General features: G+C 45.2%; 1 protein-coding gene across 1 annotated transcript; it reads left to right on the forward strand.

The window, feature by feature from the left end:
* Nucleotides 1–3684: 3684 nt before the first annotated feature.
* LOC311105018 (uncharacterized protein) lies at nt 3685–16517 on the forward strand. Its single transcript, XM_084146999.1, is given in 14 exon segments — nt 3685–3734; nt 4474–7864; nt 7866–8033; nt 8035–8757; nt 8872–9567; nt 9842–9955; nt 10182–10269; nt 10590–10647; nt 10740–10848; nt 11146–11277; nt 11475–11564; nt 11885–12028; nt 12758–12942; nt 14798–16517. Coding segments are annotated over 13 exon segments (6066 nt in total). The 5' UTR covers nt 3685–3734; nt 4474; the 3' UTR covers nt 14967–16517.
* Nucleotides 16518–19970: the final 3453 nt, after the last annotated feature.

Consider the following 19970-nt stretch of genomic DNA (forward strand, 5'->3'; position numbering starts at 1 on the left):
CACGTGGTGCGGAGACAGCTTCTCGCCACGCCACTTGGTAGGAGCGACCGGTCAGGTAGGACGCAATCCAAGAGTGAGCCGCGCCGGAGATGCCCAGCTCGGAGAGGGTGGAGAGGAGGATCTGATGGTTCACAGTATCAAAGGCAGCAGACAGGTCTAGAAGGACAAGAGCAGAGGAGAGAGAGTTAGCTTTAGCAGTGCGGAGAGCCTCCGTGACACAGAGAAGAGCAGTCTCAGTTGAATGACCAGTCTTGATACCTGACTGGTTTGGATCAAGAAGGTCATTCTGAGAGAGATAGCAAGAGAGTTGGCTAAAGACGGCACGCTCAATAGTTTTAGAGAGAAAAGAAAGAAGGGATACTGGTCTGTAGTTGTTAACATCAGAGGGATCGAGTGTTGGTTTTTTGAGAAGGGGTGCAACTCTCGCTCTCTTGAAGACGGAAGGGACATAGCCAGCGGTCAAGGATGAGTTGATCAGCGAGGTGAGGTAAGGGAGAAGGTCACCGGAGATGGTCTGGAGAAGAGAGGAGGGGATAGGGTCAAGCGGGCAGGTTGTTGGGCGGCCGGCCGTCACAAGTCGCAAGATTTTATCTGGAGAGAGAGGAGAAAGAAGTCAAAGCATAGGGTAGGGCAGTGTGAGCAGGACCAGCAGTGTCATTTGACTTAACAAACGAGGATCGGATGTCGTCAACCTTCTTCAAAATGGTTGACGTGGTCATCCACAGAGAGGGAGGAGGGGGGAGGGGGAGGAGGATTCAGCAGGGAGGAGAAGGTGGCAAAGAGCTTCCTAGGGTTAGAGGCAGATGCTTGGAATTTAGAGTGGTAGAAAGTGGCCTTAGCAGCAGAAACAGATGAAGAAAATGTAGAGAGGAGGGAGTTAAAAGATGCCAGGTCCGCAGGGAGTCTAGTTTTCCTCCATTTCCGCTCGGCTGCCCGGAGCCCTGTTATGTGAGCTCGCAATGAGTCATCAAGCCACGGAACTGGAGGGGAGGACCGAGCCGGCCGGGAAGATAGGGGACATAGAGAGTCAAAGGATGCAGAAAGGGAAGAGAGGAAGGTTGAGGAGGCAGAATCAGGAGATTGGAGGGAGAAGGATTGAGCAGAGGGAAGAGATGATAGGATGGAAGAGGAGAGAGTAGCGGGAGAGAGAGAGAGCGAAGGTTGCGACGGCGCATTACCATCTGAGTAGGGGCAGAGTGAGTAGTGTTGGAGGAGAGCGAGAGAGAAAAGGATACAAAGTAGTGGTCGGAGACATGGAGGGGAGTTGCAGTGAGATTAGTAGAAGAACAGCATCTAGTAAAGATGAGGTCAAGCGTATTGCCTGCCTTGTGAGTAGGGGGGGATGGTGAGAGGGTGAGGTCAAAAGAGGAGAGGAGTGGAAAGAAGGACGCAGAGAGAAATGAGTCAAAGGTAGACGTAGGGAGGTTGAAGTCCCACAGAACTGTGAGGGGTGAGCCATCCTCAGGAAAGGAACTTATCAAGGCGTCAAGCTCATTGATGAACTCTCCAAGGGAACCTGGAGGGCGATAGATGACAAGGATATTAAGCTTAAATGGGCTAGTGACTGTGACAGCATGGAATTCAAATGAGGAGATAGACAGATGGGTCAGGGGAAAAATAGAGAATGTCCATTTGGGAGAGATGAGGATTCCTGTGCCACCACCCCGCTGACCAGATGCTCTCGGGGTATGCGAGAACAAATGGTCAGACGAGGAGAGAGGAGTAGGAGTAGCAGTGTTTTCAGTGGTAATCCATGTTTCCGTCAGCGCCAAGAAGTCGAGGGACTGGAGGGCAGCATAGGCTGAGATGAACTCTGCCTTGTTGGCAGCAGAACGGCAGTTCCAGAGGCTGCCGGAGACCTGGAACTCCACGTGGGTGGTGCGTGCAGGGACCACCAGGTTAGAGAGGCAGCAGCCATGCGGTGTGAGGCGTTTGTATAGCCTGTGCGGAGAGGAGAGAACAGGGATAGACAGAGGCATAGTTGACAGGCTGCAGAAAATGGCTACAATAATGCAAAGGAGATCGGAATGAAATGAACTAAACATCTGGGAAAGGAGAGAGTGGGGCCTCCCTCACCATAACACCCAAATATAACTTCCACCTCAGAAACTATAATTGTTGTAAACTACAGCGGTTCAATGTTTCCTAGGAATAGACTAACTTAGTTTATTCAGCTAGCTAACTAGGTACAGTATTCTTCCGTGAAAATCGTCCAGGGCACCTAGTCATAAGACGCCACAGCCAGCTAGCATGCCGGACTCCAACAACACGGTTTAGCACCAATACTCGGCCACAACAAACCACCAGTGTGTCAACACGCCAAGCAGATCGTTCGTGTCCGTGTCTAACGTTGTGGGTTAGTCCCGACAGCTTGAGCGAGTCCGTCGTCAACTTATTCAGCCAGTTAGTTAGCTAGAATAGTTAGCATACTAGCTAGCCATTGCTTTCAGACAAAGAAGAAACCCCTCCTTTCACGGCACGAACACACAGAGAGAGCCAAACTAACATTCACTAGTCACCCATGTCCCGAATTCCTTGAACGACTCTAGCTACCAATATGTAAAAATAAAACACAAATGTAGGTTATGACTTACCCCTAGCAGCTACTGTTAGCTAGCCAAGTGCAAAGCTAGCCACTGAATTGACTCAGCCAGTTCGCGTCTGTTCGCTAGGTCATTCCAGCTATTGTTTACTAGTTGCTATCCAGGTAGCAACAAGCTAGCTAAATTTCAAGCACAGTAGCCACTTACTACCTAACGTTAACGGTTCAGACAATGAGGTTAGAAAACTGCTGAATGGTAGGCAATTATTGTATGTAATTATTGTAGGACGCCAGCTGGCGTAATTATAAGCACTCTCAGGCGTGAAACAACTATACCGTTGCTAATAGTTGCCAGTAGCTACCCGCTAGGTAGTGGGTTAGCCAGCTAGCTTCGTGCTTCACCGGGCTCAGTCGAATACAATACTAACCTACAATAATTACATACAACAACCCACGATAACTACCTACAATACCTAACTACAATACCTAACTACAATCTAAATACATAGTTTAAGCCTTACTCGACAAAGCCCAAACTATGTATAAAGCCAAGCATACCCGACGACCTCACCCGACAACCTCCTCTTGCATACACACACACACACACAAAACAAACTTTTGCAAGAGTGTATGCATTACGTGTAGGGTGGTAATTACGAAAGTTACCGGAATCTTGTATAATTTCGGTAATTATCAGGTAATCTACTGTAATTTTGCTAATTTAGACCTGGATAACTTTTTAGAAATGTATTCATATATATAGTATTTTTTTAAATATATATATCTGTGTCCAAATTGTTTTCTAGTGGATAGACCTTATGTTTCAAGAGAAAATAGCCTAATTAAAGAAAAAAGCATCTAATCAACAATGGCATTATTTTCAATTAACTCTGCAGCTCTTCCATCTATTGACTTCTTTCACAACTGCGACCAAACGTACCCAAAAAGGCCACAAGATGTCATTTTATAATATTCCCCGCAAAACCTTTAAAAGTTACCAAAACTCTGGTAGTTTACTGGTAACCCTGTCACCAATTTTGGCACTCTCAACCACTGAGGTAAAATAATTATTCCCGCAACACGCCATAGCCCCGCCTCCTCAGTTCCGGCATTTTTGCTCCGGAAGTACAGCAAATCTTTGGTTCACAGGAAAAGGAAAAAGACAGCTGTTGTTGGGAAACAAAACAGTAAAGTGAGTTTTAGTGACGAATGTATTTATTTTATAGTTTTATTATATGAATACGTATCATAACAAATGACGAAACGTGATTTCGTTGAGCATTTTTGTTTCTTGCAAATTTGTAGCTAGCTAACATTATTAGCTAGCTAACTCGGTACGACGCTAGGCTGTAGCCAATTCTCAATTGTCAACGTTATCGTCTGAAAAGCAGTGGTTTGCTTGCAATCGATTCATTAACAACTAGCTGGCGTGCTAATCTTAACCTACATAGTGAATGGACGTGAGTTTGATAATTGGAGTAACTAGATAGGTGGCTAGATAGATAGATAGATAGGTAGATAGCTTTCTAACAACATTAGCTCGCTTGCTAGCTGTCTAGCCATCCAGTTAGCTGTTGCGCTCATTACAGCAGGCTACATTAGCTAGCTAGTTAGTTTTCGTGCTGTACTTAGCTAGGTTACACATTCCAATTACTAGTTTATAGGCTACAGTTCAAGATTTGAGCAATAACCACATATCCCACGCTTCGAGTTAGTGTTTAATTTGTTAAATAGTTCTGTCATTGGCTGCTTACTCTGATAGTTATGATTTGACACTGACACAGAAGCACATACATCTTACTAATACTCCATGTAGCGTGGTTATTATAGTCTCAATGGTATTGACTGTGTTATACATTATCAATAATAACGATGACAACAAACAGATGTACCTATTGCCATTCATATGTTGCATCACTTTTTCTTCATAGAATGCCTGCCCCTAAAAGACAACAGGCTACTCAGAATCCTCAAACTAAGAGAAGAAAGGTGGATCAGAATGAAGTGGCCATGCCATCTAACAAAATGACACCAGCCTCTGTAACGTCAAGCAAGCCCCATAGAGAAGGACCTTCGCAGAGAAGGAATAAGAAAAAGCCCCCAGCACAACGAAAAGACAGAAATAAACCATCAAAGTCCGGCTGTCATTCCTCCAAGACAAGATCATCCCAAAAGGCCACCACAAGGACCAAGTCCAATCCACTTGTCAAGAATGCCAAGCTGCTGAAAGCCACAAGTGCCTCATCAAAGAATCCCAACTCCAAAGGAACCCTAAAAAGACCAGCTAAGATCTCCAAAACAGCTTCCACAGAGTCAGACGAGGAGCTTATCAGAACTCGCAAACCCCATTGCATCAGAAAATACTCTAATGGGGATAGAGGTAAGCGTAAAGGGTCACACTCTAACCCGAATGAAGCAGCCTTGCCCTCAGACCCTGTGCAGATGGATCACAATTATGGTATACCCCCTGCATCTCGTGGTAGTCATTCTGAATGTGAGGAAAATAAAATTAAGGGAGTCACAGAGTCCACCAGAAGCCCAGAGAGCCAGAGAGATGTAAAGATGGAAACTCAAGAATCTTCAGTGAAGGCTTCAGGTCCCGTACGTGGACAACCTGAGCAGGTGAACCAGAGCAGTGAGACACAGGAGATGCAGGGAGATTCTGTGACTACTCCTACAGATGAAGTTAATGAGAGTGTAGAGACCAAGCCTGACACACAAATAATGTCTCCTCCCGCTATAGTAGCATCCTCTGAGAAAGCTTCAGACCCCATCCCTGAGCACTTGAACCAGAGCAGTGAGAGACAGGAGATGCAGGGAGATTCTGTGACTACTCCTACAGATGAAGTTAATGAGAGTGTAGAGACCAAGCCTGACACACAAATAATGTCTCCTTTAGCTATAGTAGCATCCTCTGAGAAAGCTTCAGACCCCATCCCTGAGCACTTGAACCAGAGCAGTGAGATGCAGGGAGATTCTGTGACTACTCCTACAGATGAAGTTAATGAGAGTGTAGAGACCAAGGCTGACACACAAATAATGTCTCCTCCCGCTATAGTAGCATCCTCTGAGAAAGCTTCAGACCCCATCCCTGGGCAGCTGAACCAGAGCAGTGAGACACAGGAGATGCAGGGTGATTCTGTGACTACTCATACAGATGAAGTTAATGAGAGTGTAGAGACCAAGCCTGACACACAAATAATGTCTCCTCCCGCTATAGTAGCATCCTCTGAGAAAGCTTCAGACCCCATCCCTGGGCAGCTCAACCAGAGCAGTGAGACACAGGAGATGCAGGGTGATTCTGTGACTACTCCTACAGATGAAGTTAATGAGAGTGTAGAGACCAAGCCTGACACACAAATAATGTCTCCTCCCGCTATAGTAGCATCCTCTGAGAAAGCTTCAGACCCCATCCCTGGGCAGCTCAACCAGAGCAGTGAGACACAGGAGATGCAGGGTGATTCTGTGACTACTCCTACAGATGAAGTTAATGAGAGTGTAGAGACCAAGCCTGACACACAAATAATGTCACCTCCAGCTATAGTAGCATCCTCTGAGACAGCTTCAGAACCCATCACTGAGCAGGTGAGCCAGAGCAGTGAGACACAGGGTATTCAGGAAGGTTCTGTGACCACCCCTACAGTTCAAGTTAATGAGAGTGTAGAGAGCAAGCTTGAAGCATATATCAAGTCTGGAGACCCTGTACCTGAACAGAGCACTGAGATGCAGGAGATGCAGGAAAATGATATGACCACCCCTACAGGTCTAGTTAATGAATGTCTAGAGACTAAGGTCGATGCGAAAATATTTTCTCCTCCAGCTAAAGGCCTAGTAGCATATAGCAGCAGTAGTGAATCTGAAAGTGAAAGTGAGGAAAATGAAAGGAAGGCAGTCGCAGAGTCAAGAGATGTGACGATGGAAACTCATGTATCTTCAGAGAAGGTTTCAGACCCTGTAAATGAACAGGTGAAGCAGAGCAGTAAGAGACAGCAGATACAGGACGATTCCATGACCACCCCTACATATGAAGTTAGTGAAGGTCCCATGACCACCCCCAGTGAGAGTGTAGACACCAAGCTTGATACAAATATAAAGTCTCCTCCATCTATTGAAGCATTTTCAGAGGACGCTTCAGACCCTGTCCCTGAACAGGTTAATCAGATATGCATCGAAATAGAGGAGGTGCAGGAAAATTCCATGACCACCCCTCCAGATGAAGTAATTGAACGTTTAGATACCAAGCTTGATGCAAAAATAGATATCCCTCCACTTCTAGAAGCATCCTCTGAGGAGACCCATACAGTTGAAGTCAGTGAGAGTGCAGGAACCACGTTTGACGCAAAAATAAAATGTTCACATCCTGCAACTGTACATGTGATGCACAGCACCGAGATGCAGGAAGATTCTGCGCCCACCCATGCAGATCAAGTTAGTGAGAGTTTAGACACCAAGCTTGATATCGAACTAAAATCTCTTCCACCTGTAGAAGTAGCCTCAGAAGAGACTTCAGACAGTGTCTCAGAACAGGTGACGCAGAGCACTGAGACACAGGAGCTCCAGGAAGATACCATGACCACCCCTACAGATGAATTTAGGGAAAGTTTAGAGACAAAGTCGGGTGCTAAAATAAAGTCTCCACCCCTAGAAGCACTTTTCAGTGCTCTAAAGAAGTCCAGTCTTTGCAAACACCCCCTGTCTCATACAATGCGCTCAAATGTCAAAGAGTTTCTGGAAGTAGAGGATTCTTTAGAAATCATGAAAAAAGACTGTGACTTTGGTGTGACAGAGAGTATTGAGTGTACCTTAGACCTGGAGACCCCGATTATTGTTGAGGATATGGAGATTGGCCACTGTATTGTGGAGGTTGTGGGAGAGAATGGGGAAGATGTGGATATGGATAGTGATCTGGAAATCATAGACAACTCTGAGGTGCCAGAGAAGACAGTCCAGCTAACCAAAGGGTCTGAAGAAGAGTGTCGTCAGGATAAAAGTGAAGCTGGTACTGAAAAGAAAGGCACAAGTTCCTCTAACCAAGACAGCACAAATAGTGACAACCAGGAAGCTGCTAAAAAGACACCGGGTAGCCCGGAAAAACCCAAGAAACAGCAGATGAACCCTCAGGCCCGGACTAAAGCCAGACTAGCAGCGCTAGCTGAGCAAAAGGCGGCTGCCTCCAAAAAAGCGAGCAGGCAGCTTAACCTCCTGGCCCTATGTGAGGAAATAGCGGACGATATCGCCACTGACACCATGCTAATAAAGACGAAGGAGGAGGAGGAGGAAAAGGTTGTAACAGTTGAGGCTGAACCCATTAAGGAGCCAGAATGCCCACCGCCTTTCACACAGGCTGAGACGGTCTCTATCCCTCCAACTCCTGCCGGGCCCGAGGAGCCCTCTACCCCAGTTGTACCCACTGCTGCAGAGCCTGCTCCAGCCAAGCCCCCAGCTCCAGAGCCACCACAGAGGCCGCTTCTTCATCAGCCAAGTGACGGTGCCCCCTCAAAATCCACGAGAAGAAGAAACTTACCAGGTTCCAGAGGCTGCGGCAGGTGGAGCTGCAGCGGGAGAAGAATATGTCCTGGACCATGGTAAAGAAGCTGAAGTCGGATCAGGCCAATCATAAGATGTTTCCAGAGACTGAGGCCAAACCTGCCCCCCCATTACTGTCCACTCCAGCAGCAGCACCCCTCCCAGTGACCACAACACCCCCACCCCCCTCAGCCAGTCCAGCAGCACCCACAGTAGCTGCACCCTCTCCTGCCCCAGCCCCAACCAACCCAGCTGTAAGCCTAAAGCTTGAGCCCCCCAAAGTTGAGCCCCCCAAAGTTGAGCCCTCCAAAGTTGAGCCCTCCAAAGTTGAGCCCCCCAAAGTGACCCCAAGTAAGGGACCCACCCTTAGAAAGAGGACGCTTCCAGCAGTACCCCCGCCGATGCCCAACGGGCTGAAAGCTCAGAAGGCCAAGCCTGTGGCAGAGTATAAGCCTTACAAAGCCAGGCCCAAGTACTCTTTTGATGACTTTGAACTGGATGACGAGCCGAAACCCTCACTGCAGAAGGCAGAACTACCCATCGTGCAGAGGGCAGCAGTGAGACCAACATCTACCACCATTCAGAGGGCAGCAGTGAGACCTACACCTACCACCATTCAGAGGGCAGCAGTGACACCTACATCTACCACCATTCAGAGGGCAGCAGTGGCCAAAAATGGCAAACATGAGGTAACTTTCTTGAACGATGATCTAAAATGATAAAAGGCATTTTTTGTGTGGCAAAAACTGTATTGAAATTCATTCTAGAAAATGTATTCTAAACCTGTTCTCCTCCTTCCACAGGACTCAAAACCTACCGGTCAGAAAACAGCGGTGCCTACCATGCAGAAGCCAGGAGTACCTACCGGCCAGAAGACGGCAGTACCTACCATGCAGACGCCAGGAGTACCTACCGGCCAGAAGACGGCAGTACCTACCGGCCAGAAGACGGCAGTACCTACCGGCCAGAAGACGGCAGTACCTACCGGCCAGAAGCCGGCAGTACCTACCGGCCAGAAGCCGGCAGTACCTACCGGCCAGAAGACGGCAGTACCTACCGGCCAGAAGCCGGCAGTACCTACCGGCCAGAAGACGGCAGTACCTACCGGCCAGAAGACGGCAGTACCTACCGGCCAGAAGACGGCAGTACCTACCGGCCAGAAGACGGCAGTACCTACCGGCCAGAAGACGGCAGTACCTACCATGCAGAAGCCGGCAGTACCTACCATGCAGAAGCCGGCAGTACCTACCATGCAGAAGCCGGCAGTACCTACCATGCAGAAGCCGGCAGTACCTACCGGCCAGAAGACGGCAGTACCTACCGGCCAGAAGCCGGCAGTACCTACCGTGCAGAAGCCAGGAGTACCTACCGTGCAGAAAACGGTTGTACCTACCACTCAGAAGACCATACCAACTGTGCAGAAGGCAGTTGTGACAAAACCTACAGTGCAGAATGCAGTAGAGACACCGACCCCTATGCCCAAAAATGGCAAACATGAGGTAACTTTCTTGGTTTTTATTCTACTTGAAGTGCTATCAGAAATGTTTGTTCAAAGCGACTTATAGTACAATGAGTGCATACATTTTTTTTTATATCCCTGTGGGATTTGAACCCACGACCTGCTAGAGCTTGGCACTAGGAATGCTCTTACCCACATCCTTATAATTGATCTAAAAAATGGTCTTGTGTGTGGTACAAGACACACATTTATTTGATCAATTATAACTGTCTTCATCTCCCCTCCTCCCACATGACTCCAAACTCACTGTGCAGAAGGCAGAAGTGCTTAAACCCACTGTACAGAAGGCAGCAGTGGTACCTACACTTACCCCTCAAACTGAGCAGAAAGCAGAAGCATCACCTACACCCAAAACTGGCAAAGATGAGGTAACATCATCGGACCTATTCTTTCTTTATTAGTAAGAATGGTATTTTTCTTTATCGATTATATTGAAATCCATTCAATAACTCTACAGGAGCCGGTTTCCCAAACTTAGCCCAGGGCACTTCAGTGACACATTAGAAGCAGCGTGGATTATCATAGAGCTGTTTTCATGCCTAACATAATTTTGGTGATGCAATTTATCCCTCTTAACCTCTTCTCTTTCTACAGGATTCCATAGCACCAGTGTCTTCCCCCCCGTTTGAAGAGGCCCCAAGAGATTCTGTTGACAAGGATCAGTGTGAAGAAAAGCCTACTGGTAATCTCATGTCTGATAACATCCAACCAAATCACATTTTGAATGGTGTTATAACTAGTGTGCTTTATCAATTTACCTGATTTTGCTAACCGTTACTTTGGACAAAATCAAGACGTAAATATTCTGGTAATGCTTTTTATATAAAAAATCTGAAATTACAGCTCAATTTGAGCAAATTCTGAATTTGCAATTAATCACAGCAAATCCTGCAATTAACTCTGTTACGTTTTTTAAATAGTTTGACAGCCCTAGTTGTAACATATCGTCATATCCTCAAAGTGTAACAGGCTTTCTTACAGAATCTGTCTCTTTCATCTCAGTTACTGAGATTAAACCAGCATCCCCAGAGGTCAAGACAACAACAGAATCCTCTGACTCGTAAGAATTTACACTCAAATTGCAATTAATCTTTTCCACACAAAAACAATTTTCCAGAGTTAATTCGAACAATTTCTGTGTTTCCTTGGTAGTGTGGTCGTGCAATCAGCAGATAATAGCAGTCCCCTCTCTGACGCATGTCTGCAGAAAGAGATAAAAAAACTAAAGGAGGCCGACAAAGAGGAAAATCAAACCATCATTGTGAGTGTTTTGGTCCTTTGCCGAATACTGCCCACTGTATTACTGTACTTTGAATAGTTCTCTTTTGTAAAAGATGGGTGTTGTCCAAAGACTATGTTCCTACCATGGTCCCAGATCTGTTTGTGCTCTTGCCAACTCACTCGCTGTTGTTGCCAAGCATTTGGCGTGACAATGATTGACGAGTTGACATGATAGCACAAACAGACTGGCACTCAGGCTAGTAAGTTCCTGTAATCATGTAGAATATTGGTACCGTATGTATGTCAGAACTGATCCAGTCTGTGTGTCGTCTCCTAGGATGCAGGGCAGAAGCACTTTGGAGCAGTGACCTGCAGTGTGTGTGGGATGCTGTATTCCGCTGCCAACCCAGAGGATGAGTCCCAGCACCTGCACTTCCACAACCAGTTCATCAGTGCTGTCAGATATGTGGTGAGAAGGAGCGGTCTCCCACAGCAGAAGTAGTCAAAAGTAGTGCACTACTGTGTACAGGGAATAGGGAGCCGTTTGGGACGCAGGCCATGTGTGCCAACTCCACCTAACACGTCACCTCTGACTCAAACAACATCTCTCACACACATCATGCATCTCTCAACCTATAAAACACTGATTTATCATGTCGTCCACAGGGGTGGAAGAAGGAGAGGATTCTGGGAGAGTACCCCGATGGCAAGATCATCCTTGTCCTTCCAGATGACCCCAAATATGCACTGAAGAAGGTATGTGTGCTTCAGGCTCCAACTTTACACACAAAAACTTTTACTGTAATACGATCAAAATATAAGAGCATTATAGATCTTAAATATCTTTTGAAGCTCCTGATATACATCACTACATATCACAAGAGTTTGTTTGGCCTGTAGTCCAGGGTTATATTCACTAGGCATCAAACGTAAGAAAACTTACCGTAACGTTGAGGGATAAAAAAACTCTGGTTTTCATAGCAAAACGTTTTCTGTTGCAAAACATTTTGATACTGTGTGCACTAATGAATACGACCCTGCAAAGAAGTCTCACAGTCTGTTGGTTGTGTTGTCAGGTTGAGGAGATCAGAGAGATGGTGGACAATGACCTGGGCTTCCAGCAGGTGGAGACCAAGTGTCCCTCCCAGACCAAAACCTTCCTGTTCATCTCCAATGACAAGAAGGTGGCTGGGTGCCTAATTGCTGAGCACATTCAGGAGGTGAGCGATACGTCTGTGTGAGTTGGGGCTGTACTACTTCTCCCCTAGTACTTGTTGAGTGTTGTAGTATTCTCTATAGAGCTCAGTGGGAGCGTTTCCCAAGCAGTCACAAGTATAGGGATATCACAGTAGACTGTCTGCTCAGTCTGAGTCAGTATAACACTAGTAATTAGTCAGTCCTATAAATAGGACTGCAGGCAGTTTGTTCCCAATTTATTTCACCGCAGGTTCATGTCATTATAAAAGCCTTATTGTTTCCCATGGAGCCCATGTAAGTGATCACGTAGTACTGGATGCAGTATCCGTCACCTAGCTTGTATTGCAATAACAAAGCCAGGAGTATGTCATTGGCTAATTACTGTAGAAGCTGTTTTGTTGTCTGATTGTAAAATTCTGGTACCGTGGCCATTGTGAGAGCAGGCTAAATGAATAATAGTCAAACGAGTGAATGAGTGGGTGTGTGGAGTGATTTACCGCACAGAGTAGTGTGCTTATCTCTCCCTCTGCCCCATGGTGGAAACTGGGATGTCACCAGGCAGATTAAAAACTTGGCACAGCTGATACAGAGTGCTGAAAATGGAAGGGGTGTGGGACCTCTGAGTGTGTGTGTTTCTGTCCGCGAATGTGTGTTTTGGGATGATCTGCCGATACGGGAAGTGTGTGTTTGAAATGCGAGGTGGACATTTTATCGTAATTATGTATTCGCTCTTGTTGCGTGTGTGTGTGCAGGGCTACAGGGTGATCGAGGAGGCGGTGCCCGAGGGCTCGGATGGAGAGAAGGTGATGTTTGAGCGTCAGAGAGCCTGGTGCTGTTCCACCACCCCAGAGCCAGCCCTCTGTGGCATCAGCCGTATCTGGGTCTTCAGCATGTTGAGACGGAGGGGCATCGCCTCGCGCATGATCGAGTGTCTCAGGTCAGTCTTACTTGGGCGTGAATTGTAGCTGCAACACTTTTCTTTTGTGTGTGTGTGTGTGTGTGTGTAAAAATCTACAGAATTTCATCCTTCAGTCACCTATATAAACTGCTCCCCACCGGAGACGGTTCAATCCCTGCGTCCACCTTTCCTGCTGTACTTCCACTTGCCTGTCTCCACCTCTGTTTCGGACTGTCAAAATACACTGCTCAAAAAAATAAAGGGAACACTAAAATAACACATCCTAGATCTGAATGAATGAAATAATCTTATTAAATACTTTATTCTTTACATAGTTGAATATGCTGACAACAAAATCACACAATAATTATCAATGGAAATCAAATTTATCAACCCATGGAGGTCTGGATTTGGAGTCACCCTCAAAATTAAAGTGGAAAACAATCACACTACAGGCTGATCCAACTTTGATGTAATGTCCTTAAAACAAGTCAAAATGAGGCTCAGTAGTGTGTGTGGCCTCCACGTGCCTGTATGACCTCCCTACAACGCCTGGGCATGCTCCTGATGAGGTGGCGGATGGTCTCCTGAGGGATCTCCTCCCTGGACTAAAGCATCCGCCAACTCCTGGACAGTCTGTGGTGCAATGTGGCGTTGGTGGATGGAGCGAGACATGATGTCCCAGATGTGCTCAATTGGATTCAGGTTTGGGGAACGGGCGGGCCAGTCCATAGCATCAATGCCTTCCTCTTGCAGGAACTGCTGACACACTCCAGCCACATGAGGTCTAGCATTGTCTTGCATTAGGAGGAACCCAGGGCCAACCGCACCAGCATATGGTCTCACAAGGGGTCTGAGGATCTCATCTCGGTACCCAATGGCAGTCAGGCTACCTCTGGCGAGCACATGGAGGGCTGTGCGGCCCCCCAAAGAAATGCCACCCCACACCATGACTGACCCACGCCAAACCGGTCATGCTGGAGGATGTTGCAGGCAGCAGAACGTTCTCCACGGCGTCTCCAGACTCTGTCACGTCTGTCACGTGCTCAGTGTGAACCTGCTTTCATCTGTGAAGAGCACAGGGCGCCAGTGGCGAATTTGCCAATCTTGGTGTTCTCTGGCAAATGCCAAACGTTATGCACGGTGTTGGGCTGTAAGCACAACCCCCACCTGTGGACGTCGGGCCCTCATACCACCCTCATGGAGTCTGTTTCTGACCGTTTGAGCAGACACATGCACATTTGTGGCCTGCTGGAGGTCATTTTGCAGGGCTCTGGCAGTGCTCCTCCTGCTCCTCCTTGCACAAAGGCGGAGGTAGCAGTCCTGCTGCTGGGTTGTTGCCCTCCTACGGCCTTCTCCACGTCTCCTGATGTACTGGCCTGTCTCCTGGTAGCGCCTCCATGCTCTGGACACTACGCTGACAGACACAGCAAACCTTCTTGCCACAGCTCGCATTGATGTGCCATCCTGGATGAGCTGCACTACCTGAGCCACTTGTGTGGGTTGTAGACTCCGTCTCATGCTACCACTAGAGTGAAAGCACCGCCAGCATTCAAAAGTGACCAAAACATCAGCCAGGAAGCATAGGAACTGAGAAGTGGTCCGTGGTCACCACCTGCAAAACCAGTCCTTTATTGGGGGTGTCTTGCTAATTGCCTATAATTTCCACCAGTTGTCTATTCCATTTGCACAACAGCATGTGCAATTTATTGTCAATCAGTGTTGCTTCCTAAGTGGACAGTTTGATTTCACAGAAGTGTGATTGACTTGGAGTTACATTGTGTTGTTTAAGTGTTCCTTTATTTTTTTGAGCAGTGTAATTGTCAAAAGTGTACACATAAAATGTAAAATATATATTTAAATCTGTAGTTTCTTCTCGTATTGCCCTCCTCAGGAACAACTTCATTTACGGCTCCTACCTGAGCAAGGAGGAGATTGCCTTCTCCGACCCCACGCCCGACGGGAAGCTCTTCGCTACACACTACTGCGGCACCTCGCAGTTCCTGGTTTATAACTTTGTCAGTGGAACTCGTTCAGATCAACCAAGTCGGAGTGTGGTGTAAGCAATCGCATCAAGGTGGATTTTTGCTGAGGCCCAGTGAGACTTGCCCTCACCAACTAACCAACCAATCTCTGGATCTTGTCGTGGGGACAGCCTGTCACAAGCACATTGTGGTTCTTTTAGACTGAAGGGTTAGACTCAGGCTGACTCTTCTGAGGGGACATCTAGGTTTTTAATCTCAGGTTGAAAACAACGTGTTGTTTGAAAAATATTAAAATTCTCCCTTTAATCCATGCATAGTATTTTGAGACAAAGAATATTTTTCTTTATGTTTTTTAAATAAGAAACCAGCGTTTTATTGGAAGTATTAAAGAGTTTACATGCATGAAACTTGACAGCAATAGAATACAGAGTATTTGTTAATTCATAATTTTGAATTATGAACCCCCATTTCAAACATTTAAAAAAAAATGGAGAGATACACTACATTTTACTCAAATGGTTCTAAAACAATGCTGTGGTCCTGTTCTAATAATGCATTTAATTAATTGTAGCCTCTTAAAACAGGTTAAAAGTTGCTGTATTAAGATGAAGAGTTATTCCTCTTGTGTACACAAGGGAATGTTCTTACACACATCCATGTTCATCATCTCTTGACATTTCATGCAGTGATATTATGACTCCATTATGTGATGGAGTACATTACTATAAGAGGTCACTGTCACACAATTTCTCATGTGTTTGTTTGATTCTGGTGAGTTTTTACTCACTATTTTCTTCACATGAAATTGTAATTCTCAGTCTTGCTGCCATGTGTCCTAATCATGTCCATTATTAAAAGGGAGAGTCCTTTTTTGGATCGTTATCCCTAGGCGGTAGCATGGACGGACTAGCAGGCAGGGAAACGGAGGTAATAACGTTGGTTGGATTTCTAGATGGGACATTTTGCTGTAGTGCTCCCATTCAAAGCTCTTTACCCAAGTTGCCTCAGAAATATATCTAACTGTAGAGAAGTTAAATTTGAGCCATGATATAAGTGAATTGGCAAGGCAGTGAGCATTTGCTTGTTTCTTCCGCTGTGTATGTTTGTGCCTACAGTGAATCATGAACCTGACTGATGGACTGACTTGTGATACTGTAGACTTCCTCAAAAGTTCTCGTTTAAACTGCCCTCAACAGCATTTTTTTCCTTGAATTCAAATGTTTGATGCTTTATGATTTCTTCTATCGCTAGAAAGTTTTATCAATGAGGTCATGCATTGTCCTAAATGCGAATAATAACTAAGAGTTCAAAGTAAATCATGTGATATGAATAATATCAACAATGCCATTGAAAGGGGTTTAAAAGCTTCGGGTTATTTGGTTTTTGAGGGAGTTGAAAACATCCATGTCAAGGATTATTATCACAGCAAACCAAGGGACTGTTGCTCAGCCATCAGAAAGGGTTGTGATTCATACATTTTCTTGTATCCATGGGATTTATTCATTCATCACATTGCCCTCCATGTTAAAACATTTTCTTTTAGAAATATTGTGTCGTGTAAGAAAACTAAATGGATTTATACAGAGCTGTCATGTAAATAGTTATTTAAAAATAAACATTTTGAAAAACTATCCTGCTATGGGTAAATTGATTTAAGTTGAGATGTCTCACAGTTTAGTGAGCATGAATGTTGAGCATGAATGTAGCAATCATAATGTTATAGCTAACGTTGACAAGGAAAGCTTCATGGTTACATATCACTCGACTCTATACCACCTTGGAGTAGGTTGGGTGATGAAGGCTTGTTCTACCACCTAGTGGACAAAGGACATGACAACATATTTTCTCTGTTCTGGGTTACCAGTGGTGGCCACTACAGACAAAGCCCAATGTTACCATGAAGTTTGATGAGATTTTTATCTTATCAGTCATGGTGGCTCTGTTTGATAGACAGGTTGCTATCTCTCTTGCTGTTGAATGTTCTAATTAGAGCCACAGTCATTACCCCAACAGCATGAGTGGGTGGGTGTTGTATTACTTTCAGTCCCATGTGTTAGAATAGTCAGTTACACATTTCCTTATGAGTTTCATATCAGCACTCTGAGACTGGCTGACACTAGAAGAGGAAATAATTGATGCTACGACACCAGTCATAACTCAATGGACCCGACCCGGCAACCATTGCGACTAAAAGGGATTTGGGGATTTTAATCTGGCCACCATGTTCTCATTCTGTGTCTTTGTAGATGGATCGACGTAAACGCTCTCCTGTTAGTGCATTCCACAGCTCTCCTGTCACAACACCAGGCCTGCTCGAAGGTTACTTCAGAGAAAAATAAATAACCTTAGAACAACATGGACACTTCCTCAGACGGAGGGCGTGAGAAAACACTGAGCTACGTTGATCCTCAGAGCTGCTCTGATACTGATCAGGAAAAACTGTGGAAATGACTTAACATTTATAACTAAAACATAACAGGCCAGCAGAAAGATCAAAACCAGGAGGTTAATCTCCATTACAGTGTAATAAATGACTACTTCCAAATGCTATATAGAGGAAATATAGTTAATATAATTATTTCCACAAATGCAGGTTCTGCTGATTAGCCACTAAACGTGACCACACACATAATCAGTATATTCACCCAAAATGTGCATCTACAGCAGATGAGCCCTTTACAGGTTAACTTGGTACACTCGTCAACCGGTGGCTACATTAAACAAAGAGAATAGACAAACAGGGTGGACAAAAACATGTATAGATTTTGTTTTGTTTTATTGACAAATTACAAAAATTCAGTAAAGAAACACTCAATAGAACAATAAATCACAGCTGCCAGAAATGTACATGTATGATACAAGTAGTGTAATAAAAGTTGATTTGTTATTGCAAGTTATGCTTATGGCTATTGTTTGTAAATGCTAATCTAGAGATGTATGCTTTCTGAATTCACTCTATACTTTATGAATTCACTCTCATGTAATGATGCAAGAGAAATGCATTTGCACAAATAAATTAACTGTACAGCTAATACACTATACAATATTAAGTACCAGGGGGTTACTTACAGACAATACATTTCTAGATCTTGTGATCAAGCACTGTTTTGACCACACTGCACAGGCATGACAATGAATCTTGTAGAGGGGTCGTTCCACCAATTAGGTGCCTTTTGAGTAGCGTAACTTGTTGAAACAGAACAAACATTTTATTTCACCTAATTTAAACATTCTGTCATAAAGAGCTTAATAAACTTAACTTAATAAAAAATATGTTTTCCCATCTCAAAATGTTAAAACCCTGTTACAAATGACCATAACAGGGTTGACGGCTTCATCTTAAATCATCCATAAATCCCCTTGTGACAGGGGGAGGCAATTGAATGCAGGCTTCACAAATAAATTGGAATTGTTAAAACATTTATAGCCTGTCTATCTGTGGGTAACAGCGTTGTTGTGTTATGACCTGCTCAGTTTTCCACCACAAAACACCAGAAAATTGACCAAAAAAGGAATTGTTTCACCATACAGTGAGGGAAAAAAGGATTTGATCCCCTGCTGATTTTGTATGTTTGCCCACTGACAAAGAAATTATAATAATAAATAATATATAATATGCCATTTAGCAGACGCTTTTATCCAAAGCGACTTACAGTCATGCGTGCATACATTTTAGTGTATGGGTGGTCCCGGGGATCGAACCCACTACCTTGGCGTTACAAGCGCCGTGCTCTACCAGCTGAGCTACAGAGGACCACAAGACCTCCATTATCAGTCTATAATTTTAATGGTAGGTTTATTTGAACAGTGAGAGACACAATAACAACAAAAAAATTCCAGAAAAACGCATGTCAAAAATGTTATAAGTTGATTTGCATTTTAATGAGGGAAATAAGTATTTGACCCCTCTGCAAAACATGACTTAGTACTTGGTGGCAAAACCCTTGTTGGCAATCACAGAGGTCAGACGTTTCTTGTAGTTGGCCACCAGGTTTGCGCACATCTCAGGAGGGATTTTGTCCCACTCCTCTTTGCAGATCTTCTCCAAGTCATTAAGGTTTCGAGGCTGACGTTTGGCAACTCGAACCTTCAGCTCCCTCCACAGATTTTCTATGGGATTAAGGTCTGGAGACTGGCTAGGCAACTCCAGGACCTTAATGTGCTTCTTCTTGAGCCACTCCTTTGTTGCCTTGGCCGTGTGTTTTGGGTCATTGTCATGCTGGAATACCCATCCACAACCCATTTTCAATGCCCTGGCTGAGGAAAGGAGGTTCTCACCCAAGATTTGATGGTACATGGCCCCGTCCATCGTCCCTTTGGTGCAGTGAAGTTGTCCTGTCCCCTTAGCAGAAAAACACCTCCCAAAGCATAATGTTTCCACCTCCATGTTTGACAGTGGGGATGGTGTTCTTGGGGTCATAGGCAGCATTCCTCCTCCTCCAAACACGGCGAGTTGAGTTGATGCCAAAGAGCTCCATTTTGGTCTCATCTGACCACAACACTTTCACCCAGTTCTCCTATGAATCATTCAGATGTTCATTGGCAAACTTCAGACGGGCATGTATATGTGCTTTCTTGAGCAGGGGGACCTTGTGGGCGCTGCAGGATTTCAGTCGTTCATGGCGTAGTGTGTTACCAATTGTTTTCTTAGTGACTATGGTCCCAGCTGCCTTGAGATCATTGACAAGATCCTCCCGTGTAGTTCTGGGCTGATTCCTCACCGTTCTCATGATCATTGTAACTCCACGAGGTGAGATCTTGCATGGAGCCCCAGGCCGCGGGAGATTGACAGTTCTTTTGTGTTTCTTCATTTGCGAATAATCGCACCAACTGTTGTCACCTTCTCACCAAGCTGCTTGGCGATGGTCTTGTAGCCCATTCCAGCCTTGTTTAGGTCTACAATCTTGTCCCTGACATCCTTGGAGAGCTCTTTGGTCTTGGCCATGTTGGAGAGTTTGGAATCTGATTGATTGATTGCTTCTGTGGACAGGTGTCTTTTATACAGGTAACAAGCTGAGATTAGGAGTACTCCCTTTAAGAGTATGCTCCTAATCTCAGTTTGTTACCTGTATAAAAGACACC

The sequence above is a fragment of the Coregonus lavaretus genome, assembly GCF_964263955.1.
Source record: "Coregonus lavaretus genome assembly, chromosome: 2".
NCBI classification, from domain to species: domain Eukaryota; kingdom Metazoa; phylum Chordata; class Actinopteri; order Salmoniformes; family Salmonidae; genus Coregonus; species Coregonus lavaretus.